This window comes from Colletotrichum jinshuiense, chromosome 3, assembly GCF_051148585.1.
Source record: "Colletotrichum jinshuiense chromosome 3, complete sequence".
NCBI lineage: Eukaryota > Fungi > Ascomycota > Sordariomycetes > Glomerellales > Glomerellaceae > Colletotrichum > Colletotrichum jinshuiense.
Window position 1 is genome coordinate 2,147,146 of NC_139310.1, and position 21,976 is coordinate 2,169,121.

The window sequence follows — 21,976 nt, forward strand, 5'->3', positions numbered from 1 at the left end:
ACCTCGGTGACCGCACGGAATGGGAAGCGAACGCCTGGGGCACCTAGAGCACTGGGCGGGATAGGAGGAAGAAAAAAAAACAGCAGGCGGTGGGGACGCAAATTACCTTACCTGCCAGGCTGCACCTGCGCCGCACCCCGTCATCATGGAGGGGCACCACAGCGACACACCTCCCACCTCCTCCTCTCACCCCTGTCGACCATGTTCAAATAAGGACTTGCGCCTGCGCCGCATCTTCAACGCTTCCCACATCCCACCTTCCCCTCCCCGCCTGTCACCAAACAAACGCCCTTTTCAATCCAGTCGGTCCCTCCAGCTGCCATCGGTGTCCTAAGCTGGTCAAGACCACCCGTACCTTTATCCTCCACCATTACCGTCGACGTCTTCCCACTGCCTCGACCAGTCGGAACACCTCTCAACTCCTACTCGTCCTTGGCCGGACCTACCTTCGCTCACGCAACACCGCCATTTACACCTCGATCTATTGGAAAGGAAGTCAGCCAACTGCGAAGATTACCGCCAGTGTGCCCCGTCAGCGCTGAAGCTTTGCATAAGCTGAAGGAGATCAACGTCGCGCAGGGCTGTGCCAACCGAGTGGGAGACCAGCGCTCATCACTCCCCTTTGCGCCAGGTTCGGAAACGCACCATGATTTCAATGTCCCGACGTCTTGTCTGAGTTTCTGTGATACTTTCCCTGGTGCCTCAAACATCCCAACATGAACGAGCCACGCAACGTTGAAGAACTTCTGCAGACGGGCTTCTTCAAAACCTCGAGGGCCAAGACTCCCAAACCGTAAGCCTACTCCAGCCCGTGCCCCCTGCCCAGTGTTGTAAATCAGCGTCTTATACGAGTGAAAGACCTAGCACGGAAGCCCCGGCTGTTCCTCCTCACATCTCCAACATCCTCCGCCCGACCTCCAGCCATGATCCGCAGATTCCAAGGATATTCGACCCGCCGCTGAAGCCTATCCGTCGCTCAAACTACCCGCCCCCGCCGAGCGTTGAGGATGAGTCCGATGCACTTCTCAAAGAACACGGCAGCGTCGTGTCGGCATCGACCGACGATGTTCCCCCGTCACGAGGCGACGCCGAGCAGTACCCCATTATTATGGAAGTGCACGAACACAACCCAGAGCGCCGATTTGTTCTTGTGCCCAAGACCCCCAGCGGAACAGAAGATGAGGATTCGTCCGAGGATGCCCAACCACGCACCGTTGACGGCTCGCGCCGTGCGAAGACTAATGTAAACGGCGACTATGAAGCGAACACGGCAAGGAAGTATCACGCTCCTCCGACTGAAGACCTGAACGATGCCAAACGACCAGATTCCGAAAGGAAAAGCAGTAGGCAGGATCTCCCACGCATCGAGACCGATATAAGAGACGAAGAAACCCGCCCCAGAAAACATGAACGGACAAAGTCGGCGACTCGCGTGGAGCAGAAGTCCTCTGACTACTTCTCGCCACAGTCCGACAAGAGACAAAAAAACGAGCCCCTTCTTTCGCCCCAAGTAATCAAACATGCAACAGGGGGCCGAGAAAAGGCATATTATGACTATTCCCAGGCTGGTCGAAACGGCGCGCCACGGCCTCAGCGAAGCCGATCAAATCTTGCGGATGAAAGACGGTTTGACGATAGCTATGCACGGTCAACGTCGTCATCCAATCCGCCCTCAGCCCGTCGCTCAAACACCAATGTCGACACACCCAAGGAGCCGAGGCCTGTATCCGGTGACAGAATTGGCGAATCTCCTCGTCATCAGCGTGAACGTATGGTTCCGCGCGGTGAACGGCCTGAGAAGAAAATTTCACCGGTGTACGATCGGTCTGATCGCGATTATGAAGGTTCGTCGAAGCGGACTTCGACTTACAAGCATGATTCCTCGCGCCGAAGGGATGATAGTGGTTCTAGTAGCAGTGACTATTCGCAGGCGCCTCGGGCTGCCAATGTCCGACGAAGAAAGTCAATTGTCACTCAAGAAGACAGAGATATTCTATTGAGCCCTGAGCAGATTCGGCCGTCTCAGTCTGGCAGATCTAGGTCGCGCGCACCACCATCAGAAACAGGCATGCCGTCTCCGCGAGTATCCACAAAGTCCTTCGCCGACGACATCCCGCCCCCACCTCCGCCTCGCTCTTCGCAAACGTTCCCAGTGACAAGAGATACAAGAGAAAGTGGCGACGCCAGAGAAAAGTCTGTTCCGTACCCCGAAGACGACTTGCCGCCAAGGACCAGCCGCCTTAACCTTCACGATCCCGAGCCATCTTACACAAGGGCTCGCTCCAGGTCTCGTGCATCCACCTTTAACAACCCGGTGGTAATGCCAGCGGTCATGCCGCCCATGCCTGTTCCTGCTGGACCTCGGAGTCCCACGGAAAAGAGGAGGTCACCTGAGAGAAGGCCAGCCCCGAGTCAACCGGCGGCTGCAGCTTCACAAGCGGATGCGTGGCCACCGGCCAAGTTCGACCCAGCAAAAAACGCACTAGTCGCGGATGTCCCGAGAGGCAGCTTTCGGCGGTACTCACATGATGCAGACCGGGGTGGCGTGCCCGATTTCCCCGACTGTCCTCGAAAGAAAGGTGTTGTTGGCAAGGCGGACTGGCTCAGTCTGCCTCGTTGCGACAACTTCAACATTTGCCCGGATTGTTATAACGGCGTGTTTCTCAACACAGAGTTCCGCAATGATTTCATGCCCATGCTGTTCCGACCAATGGACAAGCCAATCGCTTGCGATTTCGGCTCATGCGGGTGGTATCACATTGCGTGGCTTCTAACGCTGAAGAACCGGCACACGGACTTGCGACTATTTTACCAGGTCGCCAACGTTGCGAGCAAAGTTCTCAGCAGCAGCCAGCCATGTCCCGGAGATCGTCGAATTACCCGCGTCTGGTATTCGATCAAGAATCCATATACACAGATGACGCTGCCTGATTTCACTCTTTGCCAAGAATGCGCCAAGACCATCGAAGGGCTGCTGCCCAACTTGACGGGTGTATTCGTCACACTCCATCCAACGGCGCAGCCTACGAGGAGTGTTTGCGCAATGCACTTTAATCCCGATCGGAAGCGTTTCGTTATGTATTTCGACGCGCTAGAAACGACTGCGGACCTGGCACTCGCAACGACTCAAGCGCCGAACCTTGGCAAGCTTGTGAGCGATATCGAGAGCCTTTCCGTGTTTACTGAGTGCTATAAGGACAACCCCGTCTACGACCAAAACTGGCACGTCATGCAGTTCCTTCCTCAATTCTCTGTCTGCGGAGACTGCTTTGACGAGGTGGTTGCACCTCAGTTGAAAGACGGCAATGTCATCGCGCGGAACTTTTACGTGAAGCCACAACGTCTAGAAGAGGCAACGTGTCAACTATATTCTACTAGGATGAGGGCCATTTTCGAAAAGGCCTGTCGCCGCAATGACCCCAAGTACCTTGAGGTCAAGGTACTGGAGCGGCAAAAGATGTTTATTGAGACTTACAAGAGGATGGCCAAGTTGGAGCAGGAAAGGTCGTCATGGGCGCGGGAAGAGAGCCAAAAGCTGCTTCAGGAATGGGAAAAATGGGAATGATCACACGTACACGAATGAATGAAATGAGAAACGGACAAGTATGATATCAGCTTATACCACGGCCTGTAATGCCGATAGAGCCTCTAGGTATACATAGAGACATAGAGAGAGAGAGAGAGAGCGGTCGAGTGTGTATGTGTGAGGAGGGCGGAGGGAGAGAAAGTAATATGTACAAATTGGAATACAGTTATGAACGCCGAAGTCCCTTTACATGTCGCGGCCCAAATCGAGGCTTCAACGTGGTTCTCGCTTTAAGGGAATACTATATTAGTGAGACGGAAAATAGTGGTCTAAAGCGCAGTCACTTCCGCAGCGTAGGTCGTGCGGATTTCCCAACCTCTTCGTAAGTAAGGGCCAACGAGACCTCCGCCTACCGAGAGGCTGATTATTCGACCGTAATTTCCAGATTTCGAAATGGAGTTTTAGCAACAAAACATGACGACAATGAGCCCTCAAGAAGTGAGGCAAAAAAATCGCCTCAACTTGAGAGGCCGCTTTAAAACCTGCGGCCACTGTAAGTAAAAGGGTATCTGGCCAAGAGTCAGAACCGCTGGACTGATCTTTCGTCGGCTTGTAATCATATAAAGAGCCGGATAGGGCAAACTTCTTGGGTAGACGTTTCCTGGTTCAGGCATTGATTGGGTTGCTTTGATTTCACGTGCGTGGGCTAGCTTCAACTCATCAAGGTAGATCGTACTAGTCCCAGCATCGGCAATGTTCCCTCCCAAGTTGATCACTTACTTGCTTTGCCCGCGGAAGGAATCAACAGAGTTCAGTGTCGCACTCAAAGCAAACACGAGCGAGACGTGTTCCTACGACCTTCGAAACGAGATGGTTGCCGATCTATGGGCACTGCAACGCTGCCGCGTCACACTAGTCATTTTGGTGTACGATACCAGGCCGACCGTTCTGTAAGATGTTGGTTTATGATTTTCTTCCTGTCAAAGACAGGAATACCGACCCACCGAAAGCGCGGATCTATCGAGTTAAGCATCGGCGTAGCTGGGGGTATTGCCATGGATTTTCTGGGCAGGCGCTTGGCCATCAATAAGATCCAATGACGATGTGGTCCCCACGCTCCCGGAACAGTGGCAGATCTCGCAACTCCAAGTCTGGGGTGCTAATGCGCTCTGAGTTGTTCGACTTCGCCTCGGTCGATCAGTATCAAGGCGTTGGCGCCGGAAAGGAATATTTGAGATTTACGAATCTCCACAACTTTAATGCAGAAAAAGGGTCGACATTAAGGCGCAGGCATCATCGAGTTGGCAGAATGGGCGTCAGGATTTGAGAACACCCGCCACAACAATCCCAACACAGGAGCCGAAAATAGCCATGTAGCGGTTCCCACCGACGAGCCAAAGAGACACGAGGGGGGCGCACAGACCGGCGTCTCCAGGGGTTCAATGCGTGCGTGCAGCGTGACAGCAAACCATACTATGTACTGAATGGCAATGTCCACGACAACAGAGTAACATCAGATTTTCATCGCTAGTGTAGTTATGCGTCGTCCAGTGTTTCCCTTTCATGCAGGGAACTCCCACATGCTGGATATCGGACCATAGCCCACAGATGTCTCCAAGGACGGAACAGGCGGTTGCTTCTCCGTATCCCCAACACGAAGCCAGCATCACGCCCTGTTTTCATACGAGGCTCGTGATGGAGCCCCATCTCAATTGAAGGGGAGAGGTTACTTCCATTCTCTCCCTCGCTCCTCTCGCCCCTCATAGATCCGGATTTTCAAGGTCTTGGCACACGAGTCTAAAATGTTTCCTCGTCTCTTTTGGCTTCCGGTTACACGTCTGTGGTCGCAGGGGTCTGCGGCCAATCTTGAGACGGAGAGGTTGCCAAGTTCGAACCGCAACTGTTTCACATCTCCCAGTCCGAACACACAGCCTCGCTCGCCTTGTCGCTATCGCTCATTCTCGCTCACGAGACCCGTTTATTTCTCCTTCCGAGGTCCCTGTTGGAGGGCAGAGGGGAGACGGGAGGGGGGTTCGTGGCGGCACAACACGATGCCAGGGCGCCTGGGCCCAGAAACCTCGAATACGGGGGTTGACGCAGCAGGAAGTGGTCTTGACGTTCGAGGTTCGACGAAGTCGTCCAAACTTGGACGTGGGGGGCGCTCCCTCTCCTCGCTGCCAGGCTCTCTTATCTGTTCTTCGTCTCCATTCACGTCTTCTCCTCTTCCCACACGTCTGCGTGCTTCACCTGGGCTTCATTGGGTTTCTTTGAAGCGTTCCTTTCTTTTCGTTGACGAGAGATTGTTACGAGGGCCTGTTTACAGGTCTATTCCGTTCCTTACTCCTGGTCGAGTTTATTTTTTATCTTGTCGTTTCGGGATCATTTCTTTCCTGGCTTCTCCTCACAGTCCAGGCGACGTTTTCAGTGACTTTTCTTGTTGGTGATATTTACCAGTCGTTATTATTTGCAATTTTATAGCTGGTTCAACTCCTTACCCAGTACGGTCGCCCCGAGAGCCTATACGTTGTTCGAAGACGAGTAACATTACACGCAAACGAGTCTCCCGAGTTCATTACTTCCTTCGTACACGGACCACGACCCGCGTCTCGGTCACAACATCTCTCCAGACAACGTTACATGATGAAGGGGTTCTTGAAAGTTGCTGGCGCAGCATGCTTGCTGGGCCAACTTGCGGATGCCGCTGTCAAAGTCAACTTCGACCAGGACCAGTCCATCAAGGATGGCGCGAGTACAATTGCTTTCGGTTTGTTGAAGTACTACACGGGAAACAACACCGGCGATGTGCCAGGAAACTTGCCAGATCCCTACTTTTGTATGTTCATCTCTTGACAGCGTTCGCCGACTCTACTGACAATAACCCCAGGGTGGGAGGCCGGAGCGATGTTTGGAACGATGGTAGATTACTGGCTTTTGACGGGTGACTCAACATACAACGCCGTGACGACACAAGCGCTGCTCCACCAGGCTGGCGAAGACGCCGACTTCATGCCCAGGAACCAGACGAGGACGGAGGGGAACGACGACCAAGGATTCTGGGCGATGGCGGCGATGAGCGCGGCGGAGAACAACTTCCCCAACCCGCCGGAAGGCCAGCCCCAGTGGCTGGCGCTCGCGCAGGCGACGTTTAACCAGTACGTCAGCCGCTGGGACATGGAGACGTGCGGGGGCGGATTGCGGTGGCAGATCTTCACCTTCAACAACGGCTTCAACTACAAGAACTCGATTTCCAACGGGTGCTTCTTCAACATCGCTGCCCGGCTGGCACGGTTCACGGGCAATCAGACGTATGCCGAGTGGGCGGAGAGGGTCTGGGACTGGGAGACCAGCGTCGGCCTGATCACGCCGGACTTCAAGATTTACGACGGCGCCACGGTCGACAATGGAATGAATTGCAAGGAAATCGACACGATCCAGTGGTCATACAACGCGGGCATCTTCCTGCATGGCTCCGCAGTCATGTACAACTTGACCCAGGACCAGAAGTGGATGACGAGGACCGAGGGGGTCCTCACCGAGGCGACGGGCCTGTTCTTCAACAACAGCGCCATGAGCGAGCAGGCGTGCGAGCCCTTCAAGCTGTGCGATATTGACCAGCAGAGCTTCAAGGGCTATCTCACGCGGTGGATGGCCGGGACAGCACAGGTGGTGCCCGAGTTATTCGACCGCATCATGGGTCTCTTGAGGCCCAACGCCGAGGCAGCCGTCGCGGCGTGCAACGGATCGCCGGCATCCGGGTACAACGGCCCTGCCGGCACCGCCTGCGGCTTCCAATGGACACCAAAGGGCACCTTTGACGGGATTGTCGGGGTAGGTGCGCAGATGAACGCCCTCGACGCAGCCATGTACATGCTCGTGAAGAAGGCGAATGCAAAGACGGCACCGGTGACGGCCGACACGGGTGGAACGTCCGTCGGCAACGCCAACGCTGGCATGAGCGCACAGCCCAAGATTCCGACATTGCCGCCGATCGAGACCAAGGACAAGGTGGCAGCCGGCTTTGCTACGACGGCCGTCACTCTAAGCATCGTGGCGGCGTGTTTTTTCCTGATGAAGAACGACGGGATTGCAGAGTGAAGTTCAGGTACCTGTGGTATCTGTGGTATTTAATTTGGACCGGGGCATTGGACACGGCGTTTTGGGGGGGGAAGACCAGCTTTGAGAGCGGTTTTGGTATGATACAATGGAACGGGCATGGGCGGCAGCAATGACGAAGCCTCTTCCGGCAGACGGGCTTGGGTTCATGATATACCCTACGTGCACATCTATTACATATACATATTATTCTTTATTTTTTTTCCGCAAAAAATGTTTCCCCATTCTGTGCCATCGCCTAGACCTCCCCCGTCTTCACATGATTCCGGTTGCACACTTCGTGGTTGTGTTTCTTGCGAGGTCTCTGCAAGCGCATTTGCGCTTAGGATGCCTCCAAGTCGCATTTTCAAGTTAGCTCCGGCACGGCAGCGGTTGCTGTCGCTGGGCGTTGAGAAAAATGTCTCCTTCATTTCTTTAGCGTGCGGGAGGTTGAAATATCCTGATTTGTACAGTGTTGAGAAACTCGGGCCAATCCCGAGCGCTTGCGCTTTCCGAATAAGGTGGTCATCTCCCCCCCGCGGCCCCGCTTCACCCCGCGGCGCGCGCGGTGAGAGGCAAGACGGGCATTGGAGAGCCAGGTCGGGTGGGACGTCATGGTCGCACAACTGCTCGGGACCTGGGGCCCGACTTACATAGAGTCGGGTTCTCCCCGGTGCGCTGAGAAGAAAGAGCTCTCTCGGGGTTCCTGTGTTCCATATCCCCTCAATTGCTTACCGGATTTTTTTGTCTTCGTCGGGACTCATTCAAATTCTCATATTTGTTTCCCTCCTGCCTGTCAAGATCCTCTCGCGTCGCAGTTCTTGACGAGTCTACTTGATCTCATCTGAACCCATCGCACTCCACCATCGACGGATCTCGGGGCCACCAGCAACACCCACTCGCCCACCCCCAACGCCGCAAACATGTCGGCCAAACACTTCATCAACGATCCCACCAAGCTGGTGAACACGGCCCTCCACAGCCTGACACTCACAAACCCGAGCCTCGCCCTCGACAAGGCGAACAAGATCATCTACCGCAGGCCAACCAGCAATGCCGCTCAGCAGGTCTCCGTCATCTCCGGCGGCGGCTCGGGACACGAGCCCTCTTTCTCCGCCATGGTCGGCCAGGGCCTCCTCTCGGCCGCCGTCGCCGGCACCATCTTCGCCAGCCCCAGCGCCGAGCAGGTGCGCACCGCCATCGCATCGCGGGTCGACACCGGCAAGGGCGTCCTGGTCACCGTCATGAACTACACGGGCGACGTGCTCAACTTCGGCATGGCCGTCGAGAAGGCCCGCGCCGCGGGGCTCGAGGTCGAGATGGTTGTCGTCGGCGACGACGTCGGCGTCGGCCGGGCCAAGGCCGGCAAGGTCGGGCGGAGAGGCATCGCGGGCACGGTGCTCGTGCACAAGATTGCCGGCGCGTTGGCCGCGCAAGGCCGCCCCCTGAGCGAGGTTGCAAAGGTCGCGCGCCTGGTGGCGGACAACTTGGTGAGCGTCGGCGCCAGCTTGGAGCACGTGCATGTCCCTGGCCGGGCCATCCCCAGCGGCGAGGACGAGGGCGCGCTGCAGCTTGGCGAGGCGGAGCTGGGCATGGGCATCCACAACGAGCCCGGCTCCGGCCGGGAGAAGGCGGACCTGCCGGAGCTCGTGGGCAAGATGCTCACGCAGCTGCTGGACCAGAGCGACAAGGACCGGGCGTTTTTGAACGTCAACTCGAACGAGGTTGTGCTCATGATCAACAACCTCGGCGGCGTGAGCGCTCTGGAGCTGGGCGGCATCACGGCGGAGGTCGCCTCGCAGCTGGAGGGCAGCTACGGCATCCGGCCCGTCCGCATCCTGAGCGGGACTTACATGACCAGTCTCAACGGCCTCGGCTTCAGCATCTCGCTGCTCAACGTGGTCAACACCGACATTGGCGGCCCCAGTATGATCCAGCTTCTGGACCACCCCACAGAGGCCACCGGCTGGTCTTCTCCCATTCTCAAGGAGACCTGGGAGGCCAAGAACGAGGCCACGAGAGAGGATGAGGCGGATGCCGAGCAGGCAGCTAAGCCTAGTGATCTCAAGTATGATCCTGCTGTTGCTACGAAGAACATCACGGCTGCTCTCCAGAGAGTTATTGCGGCTGAGCCTGAGGTCACAAGGTACGACACTGTTGTAGGCGACGGCGACTGCGGTATCGGTCTGAAGAGAGGAGCTGAAGGTGAGATAAACTCCCTTTCTTGATGCAGTTGCATGCCGGACAGCCCGCTGACGAAACGTAACCATAGCTATCCTCAAGCACATCTCTGAGAAGCCCCTGACCGGCGACGCCGTCGTAGACTTGGCCTCCGCGGTCCCCGTCGTGGAGAACACCATGGACGGCACCTCGGGCGCCCTCTACGCAATCTTCCTCAACGCCCTCACGGGTGCCCTCCGCAGCCTCGCTCCCGGCACCGCCGACGCAAAGGTTTGGGCCGCCGCACTGAAGCAGAGCAGCGACGCCATGTCGCGGTATACCCCGGCACGGCCCGGCGACCGTACTCTCGTCGACGCGCTGTACCCCTTTGTCGACGTGCTCGGCCAGACGGGCGACGTCAAGAAGGCCGCCGAGGCGGCGCGCGCCGGGGCCGAGAAGACCAAGGGCATGAAGGCCAGCCTGGGTCGGACGGTGTACATTGGCGGCTCCGGCTTTGAGCAGGTGCCCGACCCCGGCGCGTGGGGTCTGAGCTGCTTCTTTGCCGGGTTGGCCGGCATCGAGGGCGAGGATGGCTGGGAAAAGATCTAAGAGAAATAAAAAAGTTTAATGAGTCCAAGGTCATAAGCAGGTCATAGGGTTCCTTGTGTAGGATAAGACCATACTTTGTTGTTGTAATTTCCTGGGTTGGATAGCGGTTCAGGGGGGGTTAAGACAGTCAGTCAGTCGCACACGTTTGGAAAGCTGGCAGAATGCAGTAGGGCGGGAAATGAAAAGAACCCAATGATCCAGTTTGTCTTCAACGCCTATGTCGTCCCATTTTTTGAACAAAGCCACTCTACCGTGGGTATTCTTGATGCAAGCTCTCCGCCCTGTTTCGGTTTTGTCCGTTGCCCTCTCGTGACGAGGGAGACTTCTGCCCCCAAACCATTTGCACCTATTTGACGTTTCCGTTTCGTTTCGCTCGAGATTCTTTCGTATGAAAGGGTGACTAGAGTCCTATCCTTTCTTCCCCCTTTCTCTTTCCCGATTTACGCGTCGTGGTTGGACGTTTCGTAGAGGGCCGTACCAAAACTAATACTCTCAACTCATTCTCGTTTATAACCATCAAGCTCCTTCAGCTCAGGAGAACCAGGATGACGCTATCGCCACGGAGGAACCTGGAAACATGTTAGCCTGCTGCTCATATGCCAATAACAGAGGCGACGCGTCGCCGTCGCCCAGGAGTTTGGGGTGAACTGACATCTTGCTGATGAAGCGGTCCTTGTTAACGGGGCGGCCCTTCTTGCCGTTGGCAAGACGCGGCGTCTCCGTCCACATTTCCTGTAGGATCCCAGAGTTAGCATAGTTCTCTTTCTCTTCGGGTTTCGCTGGGCGATGGGTGGGTAATCGGGTTGTCGCACCTTGACGTTCTCGAGAACCATATTGCAGTGTCTGTCAAAGGCCTTGACGCGCGCGAGGAGCTTGCGGTTGTTTCGGATAGAGATGAGAACCTGGGTGTGGCTGCGAACAGCGGTCTGGAGGATCGAGAGGGGTCCGGCGCTGAACTCGTGCTCCTCGAGCTGGGCGATTTCGTACTCGGTGAGCTCGTTGCGGGTCTTGGTGAGGAGCTCCCTTGAGATTCGGGTGTTAGTGACAATTGGACTTTGGGAAGCACAGGGTGGTCAGGGGTTATACGCACTGGATCTTGGGGTCGGTCGACATGATGGGCGATATATGGTGGGGGGATTGGTGGAAGGTTGGATGATGTATGTCGCGATGATACTTTTGCCGCAGGCTGCAACAAGGCTGAAAGAGTTTGGCGGTCTCGCGGCTCAGTGTGATGATGCTCTGATTGGCCAACCGCTCCAGTGAAGTCGGCGCTGGAAAAAGTGCCCCCGTCCGGAGCCACAGGCGAACATGCCCTTGAAAGCTTGCAGCTTGCGGTGCTCCAGTGGAGTGTCTGGGCGCCGCCTGGTCAGTGCACCGCCCCGGCCGCTGGAACCATCCAATTGCCTTACAGCCCCATGGGTATCCTCGGCCTCAATTTTGACGTGGTGAGGAGCATGGAAAACCATTCCCGCGACATCACCTAAAACACACCTCTACCGAACCCCTCCCCTCCCTCCTTGTTCAACAGCCTGCTACCCCCCAGTCGATGCGCCGCTTGTCCTAGACGAGCGCATTGGCAGCTGGCGAAAACTAAATGTTCTCGAGGACGATTGCAGTACGAGCCGGGCCGGCAGCATTAGCTGCTCCTTGCCGGAGCTGCAGAAGCTTTGGTATGCCTCTCAGAGCCAAGATTGCCGGCGCGGAGGCTTCATCACGCGCACAAGTGAGTCAACTGTTTTGCACGCTCGCCTTCGCGCGAACAGGTGGCTGACGGCCTTTGGTAGATGTCGACAAAGGTCCCCAGAGAGTTCAGGGAGCGCTCCGACGACGAGGCCGACGATGTCCTCTTCAACAGCCTCTACGGTCTGCGGACCATTCAGCTTAACCGGCCGAAGAAGCTTAACTCGTTGAATGGAAGCATGATCCGCAAGATTCTGCCGAGGTTGGTCGAGTGGGAGAAGTCGGACATGGCGAACGTGGTGGTCATGAAGGGGTCGGGTGAAAAGGCTTTCTGCGCCGGCGGGGACGTCGCCGAGCTGGCCAAGTACAACCAGGAGAGTGAGGACGGGTGGAAGAAGAGCGCCGACTACTTTGCGCTCGAGTACAAGCTAGACCACTACATTGCCACGTACGGCAAGCCGTACATTGCTTTCATGGATGGCATCACGATGGGCGGTGGTGTTGGATTGAGCATCCACGCCCCGTTCCGCATCGCAACTGAGCGCACAGTTTTCGCCATGCCCGAAACCACCATCGGATTCTTCCCCGACGTCGGTGCCTCCTTCTTCCTGCCCAGAATGGCCGGGTCCGTCGGCACTTACCTCGCCCTGACGAGCGACAGGCTCAAGGGCGCCAACGTCTTCTACTCTGGCGTTGCCACCCACTACCTGCACTCCACCACCCTACCGCAGCTCGAGTCCCGTCTCGCCGAGATCAAATTCAGAGACTACGATTCTCAGGAGAAGCGTCTTCAGATCATCGGCCAGACGCTGGAGGAGTACGCCACCGGTCTTCCGCATGACGAGCCCATCCACCTCGGCGGTGAACTGCGCAAGGCCATCGACCGATGCTTCAGCAAGGGCAACATCAACGACATTATCGCGGCCCTCAAGGCTGAGGAGGGCGCCACCAAGGAGTGGGCCGAGAGGACTCTGGAGACGCTGCACAAGCGATCGCCGACGGCCGTCAATGTTGCGCTGCGCCAGATGCGCATCGGCCGAGGCTGGTCGATCGCCGAGACGTTCCAGCGCGAGCACCAGATTGCGACCAAGTTCATGCAGCACCCCGATTTCACCGAGGGCGTGACGGCGCTGCTGGTGCGCAAGGAGACCCCCAAGTGGCAGCCGGCCACTCTGGAGGACATCAAGCCCGAGATGAAGGTCGCGGACCCCTTCTTCAAGACTTCCGGTGAGAACCTGGAGTTGCTGAACAACCGGGACTACAAGGAGTACCCGTACCCATACTTCGCCCTGCCGACCGAGGCTGAGGTCAGGGATGTTGTTCTGCAGGGTCAATACACACCCAAGGAGGTGCAGAGGCAGGTTGTTGCCGCCAGGAAGAGCCGCCAAGGTGTCGCTGAGGTGGTGGCGGAGATTGTCGACCGGAAGGTCGTCACTAACGAGGATGGTCGCGCCACCTGGGCCGAGGACACCAATTAGCGAAAGTTCAGGGCGTCACCGACATGTTTTCGTTTTCGAGCATTAGGTGTGTATAATATTGTAGATGCTTTGCCATGTGTCTGAATAAATAAAAAAGGCGGACTATATTGTGTCAACGTGTAAATTGATTTGCGTGCACGTTGGTTTTGTTGGATGCATCGTGATGCGTGGATTGAATAGCTTCAAGTTACAAAGGGGACGGTGCTCAAACATCACGATGGGGGTTGCCTGATTGGCTCGATAGACTTTGCAGAGATGCAATTTTGGGGACTTTGGACTCCACCATTTTTGTTGGAGTTGGTGAACAGGAGTGGGATGCTGATGACCTCGTTGTGATAGGTTCGGCGTTTGACATGATGCTGCTGCCTGCATGGGAGCCTCAAAATAAAGAAATAAAATCGTCGGGTTTAAGGATGCGAACCATCGGCCGAGATTCCGTCATCAAAGTCCTCATTGAAACCTCCGGAAAGTGATGAGATGTCTAAAGGATGGCTTCAGATGGCTTCACTTTTATTGGACCCACGGTTGTTGGCTCTGCTGTATGAGTGGGGGGGAAGAGCGACGGGTGGAGATTGAGTCATGGGTGCAAACGCTCTAAAGAAAAACCGGTGAAAGAGGCGGATTTGGCGGCACGGGAGTTGGAGGGGGGATGGTTACCATGGAAGGGTGGACGAGGAGGGATTTTGTCCGTGAGATTGTACGGACAACCTAGACGAGAGACAGGAGAAGAGAAGAGACCTCAGGCTTCAGTGGGCGGCAAGTATAAAGAGGGACCCGGTCCCCCCGCCGCCCTCGGCCAGCGACCAAAAGAGGGCCGCATATTCCCCTACTCTTTTCCTTCATCTTTGGTACGAGTTCCGGTGCTCGATCCGCCCTGGTCCTGAGTCGCCGGTGTCGAGTCCCGGCTTCAAATACAAAGTCCAACGAAAAAGAGCAAGGAGGAACCGGGTGGTCAGCAAGAGGAAAAGGCCCCACTCCCCCGAGAAGGCAAAGCAGGGGACCCACTCCCGGCATTCACACAGCAACAGCCTCCAGGAGGTCTCATCCGAAATCCAAGCTGGTGTCGGTCAGCACAGACCACCCGAAGAAGAAGAAGAGACTGCACCACTCAAGACGCGGACGAAAGCGGGCACGTGTTTTGGCGCGTTCTGGATTCGGTGCAGCTGTTCGCGCTAAAAGTTAGGCGACTGTACCCCTGGCCCAGCGTCACAGCGCGGGTTTTCCTTGCCTAACCCAGTTTGTATTGTGACCTCCGTTGCATACCCGCTGTATCTACACCTACACGCGACACACCTTAGCCCTCATTGTTGTATTATCTTTTCCTGGCTATTGATCCCCCAAGGTGCAACAGCGTTGTTTACGGAGCTTTGGGACGCTCAATCGAAGCCCCGCATCGTCAATTTCCCCGTTCTCCCCTCTTCAGTAGCGCAAGGTCCGAACGCGGTCATTGCCACTGTCTCGAAACTGCCCTTTAGTCGCGCAGGGGCTTTAAGTGGTAGATCCACTTGCCAAAAACGCGACTTACACCAAAGACGGGGCCCAGGACGCGACTCCTTCACGACCACGGCCATGATACCCGCCCCGCGGTTTCTTACGTGACGCCTGCACTTAACCACTTTAACTACTACCAACGCCAATTGGCAATCCACTCTTCAATCCCTCCCTCCACTTTCCCTTTCTTTTCCCACCCTTGGTCACCGCCCTTCAACTTTGTCGGCATTTGGCCTTGACGACGTTTCCTTTCATTACTCTCCCACACAACGCCAACTTCTTGTCGAGCTGGACGAACACGCGAGTCGGAGTGAGAGCCTCGCCTACCATGGCGTCGCCTATGCCTGCAGCGCCCATGGGTAACTGGGGAGGAAATGGCCAGGCCAGGCCACCCACCGAGAGTGAAGAGCTCGGTGTCCAGGTCAAGACGATGGGGCGTAAGGGCTTCCCTCTTCCCTCTTGTGGTGTCTGTTGAGTGGTGCTGACGGGGAGATGCAGTCAAGGTCACATACGCGTTCGCCGACAGCGGGGAGAGTTTCCTGGCGCGACACCCCGAGCTACTTTCCATCCAGACTGTACCCATAGACGAGAAACTCACCGTCGGCATGGTCGACCTGAAAATCTGTGCTCAGGCGGTTGCTAAGTGCAGCCCCGAGCTGCTCAGCGACGTCACCCGTGACTTCGCCGTCTACGCCTACGACTACTCGGAACCCGACGAGCCCTTGGTCGGCCAGGGCTTCCTCGGCTGGATCATCAACAACTCGGACGGCAAGAGAATTATTGGCCGTGCCACCAGGAATCCCCTCTCAATCTTTAGCAACGGTGTGAAGGACATCTTGGAAATCAAGTTGAAACTGAAGCCTGTGGCCGCCATGGTCCAGCCGCAATACGAAACCGAACCGAGACCAGACCTTCGGCACTCCTACCAACGCTCCGAAAGCCACATGAGCGTCGAAATACAACCCACGAGACCTGCCGACGGAGCACTCACGCCATTGAGCCACGCCGAGTGGAACTCGTTCATGCAATCAAATCCGCAGATGGGCGCTCAGCACCACCCACAGAGGGTTGCATCTCCTCACCAACAACCACAGAACCAAATCGAATTTCAACAGCATCTCCAGCGCAGCAATTCTTTCAGCTACAACGCACCGCCGCCGCAGCTGCAAATGCAGCCTCAACCTTCTCAATCTCAACCCCTAGTGCAAAATTCGGATGGACCTAACAGAGTGGCCCCTACCCCTGTTGACACAGCAACCGAGACCCAGGTCAACCCACCATCAAGGCCATCATCTAGGGCATCGAACTCTGGAAGACGATCAAGGGCTACAGGACGACCCCGTGGTCGCCCTAGAAAACAGCCGAGAGCCGAGAGTCAAGGAAACACGTCGGGTTATGAAGATGGAACTGACGGTGATGACGGCCCGGCCAAAAAGAAGAGGGCCACCATGACCCAAGTCACCAGTAACATCAACACCCCATTCGGTGGCGGTCCCGAGTCGCTTCGAGTGACAGCCAGCACGGCCGGCTCGCTGCGGACCTTGCGGCCGATGGGCATGCCCGTCGAGGCGCCTATGGGTTCCCACATGCAGGATATTCCCAGAGCACCGACACCCGTACCGGATAGGGGTCCCATGATGCCGCAGGCTGGCAAGACGACGAACGGAAGCAAGCTGCGTCGGCAGTCGACCTTAAGCCAGGCCGCCACACCTCCCAGCCAACCTCAATTTTCAGAAGTGGCCTTTGCGCTGTCACCGAGCCAGCAAGATGGCCGTTCTCCAATCGACTCGGAAGCGGCATCTCCAATGTACTCCGAGGACAGCCCTGCTGCCATCGGATCTTCACCTCCAGTTCTTCGCACTGCAAGTTTCGTGCGGTCCAGCCCGCCAGCATCTAGCCCTATACTTCCTCCGATGCCAATGCCTCAGCCGGACTCTGGATTCATGAGTGGAGGCGTTGATGACCTTTTCGACGGTGAGGGAGCCAAGCTGCTGCCAAAGCCGGTTGCTGTGCCACCGGCACGTAGGTCAAACATCACCAAGGAACGGCGGTCTCGATCGGGTATCCCGATCCAAGTATTTCAGCTAGCGACGCAGCCTTCCAGCGAGGCGGACGTGGCCCCGAAGAATAGACATCACAGCGTACCCCGACCGCCTACCTCAAAGCCGTCGCTAGATCCCACCCTGCCTCCTCTGTCGCGCTCCGTCAGCGACACGAGAATGGCAGTGCCTCCACCTTCCCAACCGGCGGAAAAAGAGCCCTCGCCACAACAAGAGGAGCCGGTTGTGGCGGTTAAGCCAGACGTCGATACCGACTGTCAAAGCGCTCCCAAAATTGAGGCTCAACAGCCAGGCGATGGCTTGGAGATGGACCTAGAAAAGCTCGCCCAGGCAGTGCACAGCATGGTGCCCGAGCCAGCTCTGCTAGAGCCTTCGACGATGGCTTCTGACGCAGCTTCATCGTTTGCCCGACCTTCCGCGCCACCTTCTCTGAGCCGATCTACATCCTCCGGCTTTTCGTTGGCTCTTCCCACCGTTCCGGCCAGCGACCCAATTGGCCCTCTCGGTTTGCCAGGTCTACCTGGCCCAGATATCACCTCCTTCTCAGAAGCTCCTTGCCCGCAAAGCGACGCCTTTCAGCGTCCGGGGTCACCACCGCAACCCTCTAGGTCAAATAAGAACTACGTCAAGAAGCAAGCCATCAGAGAGAAGCTGTTGCAGGCGATAGAGAGCGGACAAACTCCGATGTACTGCACCAACTGCGGGGCTATTGAGACCCCTACTTGGCGAAAAATTTGGACGCAGGAACACAAAGGTGTCCCAGAGTTCACGGAATTCTCAGATAAGCCTGGGAGAATCACCGCCATTCTAGTTTTGGACCGAGACGCCGACGAGAAGGTCACCAAGTATCAAGTTATCAAGAAGGCCTTGTTGCCGAAGGAGAACAAGTCGGATTGGAAGGAGCACATGCTCTGCAACCCATGTGGTATTTGGCTTTCCAAATGGAAGTCGCATCGACCATCAGAAAAGTGGGAGAAGGACAGCGCCCGTCTTGGTCAACAGAGGCGCCCCCGCGGCACTGGACGAGCCCCGCGGCCACCCCGGGCTAAGAAGTCTACTTCCGGGAACCAACTCAACCCAACATCTGAAGCTTACTTCACAACGGATCCTATCGGACCCGACGACCGAGGAATTTCGCCTATGGATGAGAGCAGATCACGCGGCGTCTCCCAAGTGAGCAACGCAAACGAGGCTTCTCAGCGATCAGCGTCCCAACAGTCAGCCTCCCAGCCGCCAGACTACCGCGGCTCACGGCAGACGTCTCCTGGGAACGTCTCCAACCCTGGATCCACCCACTCCAGGGGCAGTGGTACGGTCAAGAGCCCGATCACTATTGATAATGCCGATGGTCAGGATATGGGCTCTACTCGACGACTTCTGTTCCCGTCACCAAGAAAGGATGGTGTTGCCAAGGTTCTGGGCGAGCTTGTTGTTAATGTCGTGCAAACATCCCCGGACTTGCACAGGTCAGCTGAAGCTACACTGAACAAGGAGGTCCTCGACAAGGAGTCAGGAAAGGACGGCTCGGTGTCGAAGGAGTCCGGGACAAACAAGGAGAACCTCCCTGTGCCCGAAGACGACCTCGAGGATCTTTTTAGGAGTCCCGCGATTCCTCGTCCATCGACACCACCTCCGCGGGAACGACCCGCACAGAACGGGCCTTTCAAAACCCCTACCCGGCCGACGCCGAGTCACCGACCGATCACTAGAAGTGTCACTCGCAGTGTTTCGCGTTCAATGCGGTCGGGCGATTTGCTTCGATCTCCCGCAGCTGTGCGACGCACACCGACGCGTACTCCCCGGTCGGCTAAAGGCCCCATCCGGAGGAGTCCTCGTCTGCACCACGACGAATTCACTCAAATGGAGCTTGCCCTGGAGGAGTACCTCCAGACACAGCCCGTCGACCACCAGTATGACTCTGACATGTTGGAGGCCATGAACCGAGCGTTGGCTGAGTCCATGAATGCTTCCGATTCGGGCTTTGACATTACCAGCATGGTAATGGATTCAAGCTGCCAGCTTGAGTTTGGCGACCTGTTGGGCTCGCCGTCCCGGCCTACCCCTCGGCCAGGTCGGGTTGCGAACGATTATGAGGACTGGGATACCTGGGAATCCAACATGCGTGCGCGTCAGACAGCAGATGATGACAGGAGCCAATAGATAGATACCCGGTTTGTGGGAAGGATGGTTTTATGCGTTGAGTTACTACAGTGGGTATCATCAACGATTGCGCGCAACATTAGTTCATACAATGAGCGCAGCATCGCGAGGAGTTGCATGATTTATGATTTTCGAGCGGACTATATTACAGCAGCACGAGCATGAAATATTTTCGAAGGGAGGCGTTTCGACACATCACAACGCTGATGTTGTCTAGGTAGACTCGGGTTATGAGCTTTCGGTTTTTTATCGTTGCGACGGGTAATATGCCGTCGATCGGGATTACTACTGCTTTACCTTTGACAGTTTCATGGTATTAGGCCATCAGATACCAACAATACAATTGTTAATACCATTTTGTGTTTCGCTTTTGTGTGATCATTACTGTTTGACACCATTCTTGAAGCCTTAGGACCAACATGTGGCTCTGAGAGAGGCAGCTCTCGAGTAAATTATTCGGCCGTCCCTGGTGCTCAAAATTATGTGGCCAATTGGCATGCCCACGTTATAAAACATCGTCTGGGCCGTCCCATCTTCATATTTTGGCAAGTAACAGGGGGCTTCGAGAGCATCCGGGCAATGGTTGTACGCAGCTGAAGAGAAGAAGGCGCACGCCGACATCTCTCTCTCCTGGGTCGACCGGGGAACTTATCTTGAATGGACTCTGCCGCGCACACACATCATGCATCGGAAGCTGCGGGCAAATGCCACCACCCCAGAATGGCCTTGCAAGCCCACTCAACAGCCCAAAGACGTTGGACGGCACGGTTTAGAGTTGACAGTAGGTGATCTATAACAACCGCAGCCTTGGGACTGCACCCATCTACAGCCAGATGATAGCACATAAAGTACACGTATTCTACACTTTTTAACAAGGCCACACTCTCTTCCCCTCTTGTTGATTTCAGCATCCGCTGCTGTGTCGTATCCTGGCTCGACCTCGTGGCCAGACCCGTCGCATCTCGTCTTCGCTCCCCGAATGTCCTCAGACCCCTCACTTCCTGACCAAACCCCGGGCGTTGGAGAATCCCTTGATGCGCTTGGTGTACTTCCACAGGTGCTTGTACTTGGGACCTTGGCGCTTGGCCTCCCATCCGCGGGGCTTCTTGGGCTCCTTGAGGGAGTACACGCGAGTCGGACGGAACTCGATGTCGGCGCCCGGCACGCCGGCGCGCTCCATGACGCCCGCCGTGTTCTCGTCCCAGATGCTACGGAAGAGGTTGAAGCCGACGGGGTTGAGGCGGAACTTGTCGCGGAAGGACTTGAGGGAGAAGCCGTCGCGGCCCGAGTAGAGCTCCTTAAGGACGGCGGTGTCGAGTTTCTGGCCGGGGGCCTGCTCGAGGATGAAGACGGAGAGGCGGTGGTAGGGGGCGCCCTTTTGCGAGAAGGCGGGCAGGTAGGGGACAGCGAGCTGGGAGGGGTCGCGGACCTTGGAAAGGGGGACGGAGGTGGAGGTGGGTGAGACGGGGACGTTGGCGGCGAGGAAGTGGCAGCGCTTGCCGAAATCGTCGGTGTCGATGGATGGGACATCCGAGTCCATGATCACGATGGAGACGAGGCGCTCGCCGGCCGTAAAAGGGGTGACGCGCAGGCGAGGGGGGACCTCGGAGACGTTGCTGGGCAGGACCTTGCCTGGTGGCACCTTGGAACGACGGAAGAATAGCTGAACATCGTAGGTGGGGTTCAGCTTGGGGAGGACGTCGGGGACGATGCTGAATTGGGTAATACGCTGCTCGATCATCTTGGCCTCGTAGGAGCGCCATTTGCGCTCGGAGAGGAAGCGGTAGATGGGCTTATTCATGTCACCTGTGGAAACGGTCGTCAGCACTCAATGCAGGGAGGAGAAACACTCGAGAGTCTGCCCAGGAACCATACCAAGACCATCCTCAAACCGCCTCTTGACGGCAGGATCGTTGATGTCCGCCAAAATCTTGAGCCTCTCGACGTGGTGGCGCAGACTGGCCAACTTCGTCTGGCGCATCTTCTCCCCGCCCTTGATATTATCGGCACTCAGGCCCTCAAGCCTCTTGATCTTCTCCGTCTCGGCCACAATGGAACGCAGCTTCTCCTCGCGGTCGGCGGCCAGGATCTTGCGCGCCTCCTGGAAGGCTTGGTAGGGCAACTGCTCGAAGGGCAGGTTCGAACTCGTACGGATGGCATAACGGCGACGTCTCGATCCCACAGGCGGCGTTCCCGCCTTCCAGAGGTCCTTCTCGGCCCACGGCGCGACGGCCGTGTTGGGGTCCAGCTCGCTGGGGTCTACGGTCTCGGGCCGCTCGCGCGACACCTTGTACACTTCGGCCGCCGGGGCGGGTGTCGTCGACAGACTCCTCCGTATCGGCAGCGGGGTGGCGACGCTGTTCAGGCATCGCCGCAGCGGCCGGACGGCCTGCCTACACGACGACGACATTTTGTGTGGACTGTAAGGGGGGGGAGTGGGTGTGGTTGGCGGTTGTCGTCTGATGGCCAACCAAGCTCTGAAGGAGGTTTTTCACCAAAGCTTCGAGAGTCTCTACTTTGCGGGTCTCCATAATTATTTTTCCAATTGAGGACGGAATATCCCGCCCCGGACAGGGGAGGGAGCTCCCATCTAACAGGCGCACGGCAGGTACGTACCCGAATTTAGCGGCGCCTGATTGGCAGCTTTCTTCGACAGGACGGGCCAAATTTTCGTGTTGTCTGCTAAAGGGTGCCGTTCCATCCCAACGACGACGAGCCCT

The 21,976-nt window shown here is 56.6% G+C and overlaps 7 protein-coding genes across 7 annotated transcripts; 5 read left to right on the plus strand and 2 right to left on the minus strand.

The window, feature by feature from the left end:
• Nucleotides 1-716: 716 nt before the first annotated feature.
• Nucleotides 717-3,565, plus strand: EsH8_III_000597 (uncharacterized protein; the record flags this gene model as incomplete). Its single annotated transcript, XM_083262322.1, has 2 exons — nucleotides 717-793; nucleotides 859-3,565. 2 exons carry the CDS (start codon nucleotides 717-719, stop codon nucleotides 3,563-3,565), a joined length of 2,784 nt encoding a protein of 927 aa, XP_083122809.1.
• A 2,601-nt stretch (nucleotides 3,566-6,166) lies between these two features.
• Nucleotides 6,167-7,621, plus strand: EsH8_III_000598 (glycoside hydrolase; the record flags this gene model as incomplete). The annotated part of the gene is made up of 2 exons (XM_083262323.1): nucleotides 6,167-6,359; nucleotides 6,411-7,621. The coding sequence occupies 2 exons, from the start codon at nucleotides 6,167-6,169 to the stop codon at nucleotides 7,619-7,621; spliced, it is 1,404 nt and encodes a 467-aa protein (XP_083122810.1).
• A 920-nt stretch (nucleotides 7,622-8,541) lies between these two features.
• EsH8_III_000599 (Dak1 domain-containing protein) lies at nucleotides 8,542-10,387 on the plus strand (the record flags this gene model as incomplete). The annotated part of the gene is made up of 2 exons (XM_083262324.1): nucleotides 8,542-9,823; nucleotides 9,891-10,387. The coding sequence occupies 2 exons, from the start codon at nucleotides 8,542-8,544 to the stop codon at nucleotides 10,385-10,387; spliced, it is 1,779 nt and encodes a 592-aa protein (XP_083122811.1).
• Nucleotides 10,388-10,913: 526 nt separating this feature from the next.
• On the minus strand, nucleotides 10,914-11,500 carry EsH8_III_000600 (mRNA splicing protein SMD2; the record flags this gene model as incomplete). The annotated part of the gene is made up of 4 exons (XM_083262325.1): nucleotides 10,914-10,956; nucleotides 11,040-11,119; nucleotides 11,200-11,410; nucleotides 11,478-11,500. 4 exons carry the CDS (start codon nucleotides 11,498-11,500, stop codon nucleotides 10,914-10,916), a joined length of 357 nt encoding a protein of 118 aa, XP_083122812.1.
• Nucleotides 11,501-12,171: 671 nt separating this feature from the next.
• Nucleotides 12,172-13,545, plus strand: EsH8_III_000601 (mitochondrial 37S ribosomal protein mS47; the record flags this gene model as incomplete). Its single annotated transcript, XM_083262326.1, has 1 exon — nucleotides 12,172-13,545. The coding sequence occupies one exon, from the start codon at nucleotides 12,172-12,174 to the stop codon at nucleotides 13,543-13,545; it is 1,374 nt and encodes a 457-aa protein (XP_083122813.1).
• Nucleotides 13,546-15,364: 1,819 nt separating this feature from the next.
• EsH8_III_000602 (uncharacterized protein) lies at nucleotides 15,365-19,256 on the plus strand (the record flags this gene model as incomplete). The annotated part of the gene is made up of 2 exons (XM_083262327.1): nucleotides 15,365-15,473; nucleotides 15,535-19,256. 2 exons carry the CDS (start codon nucleotides 15,365-15,367, stop codon nucleotides 19,254-19,256), a joined length of 3,831 nt encoding a protein of 1,276 aa, XP_083122814.1.
• A 994-nt stretch (nucleotides 19,257-20,250) lies between these two features.
• EsH8_III_000603 (mitochondrial 54S ribosomal protein mL38) lies at nucleotides 20,251-21,666 on the minus strand (the record flags this gene model as incomplete). Its single annotated transcript, XM_083262328.1, has 2 exons — nucleotides 20,251-21,062; nucleotides 21,132-21,666. 2 exons carry the CDS (start codon nucleotides 21,664-21,666, stop codon nucleotides 20,251-20,253), a joined length of 1,347 nt encoding a protein of 448 aa, XP_083122815.1.
• Between the last annotated feature and the right edge of the window lie 310 nt (nucleotides 21,667-21,976).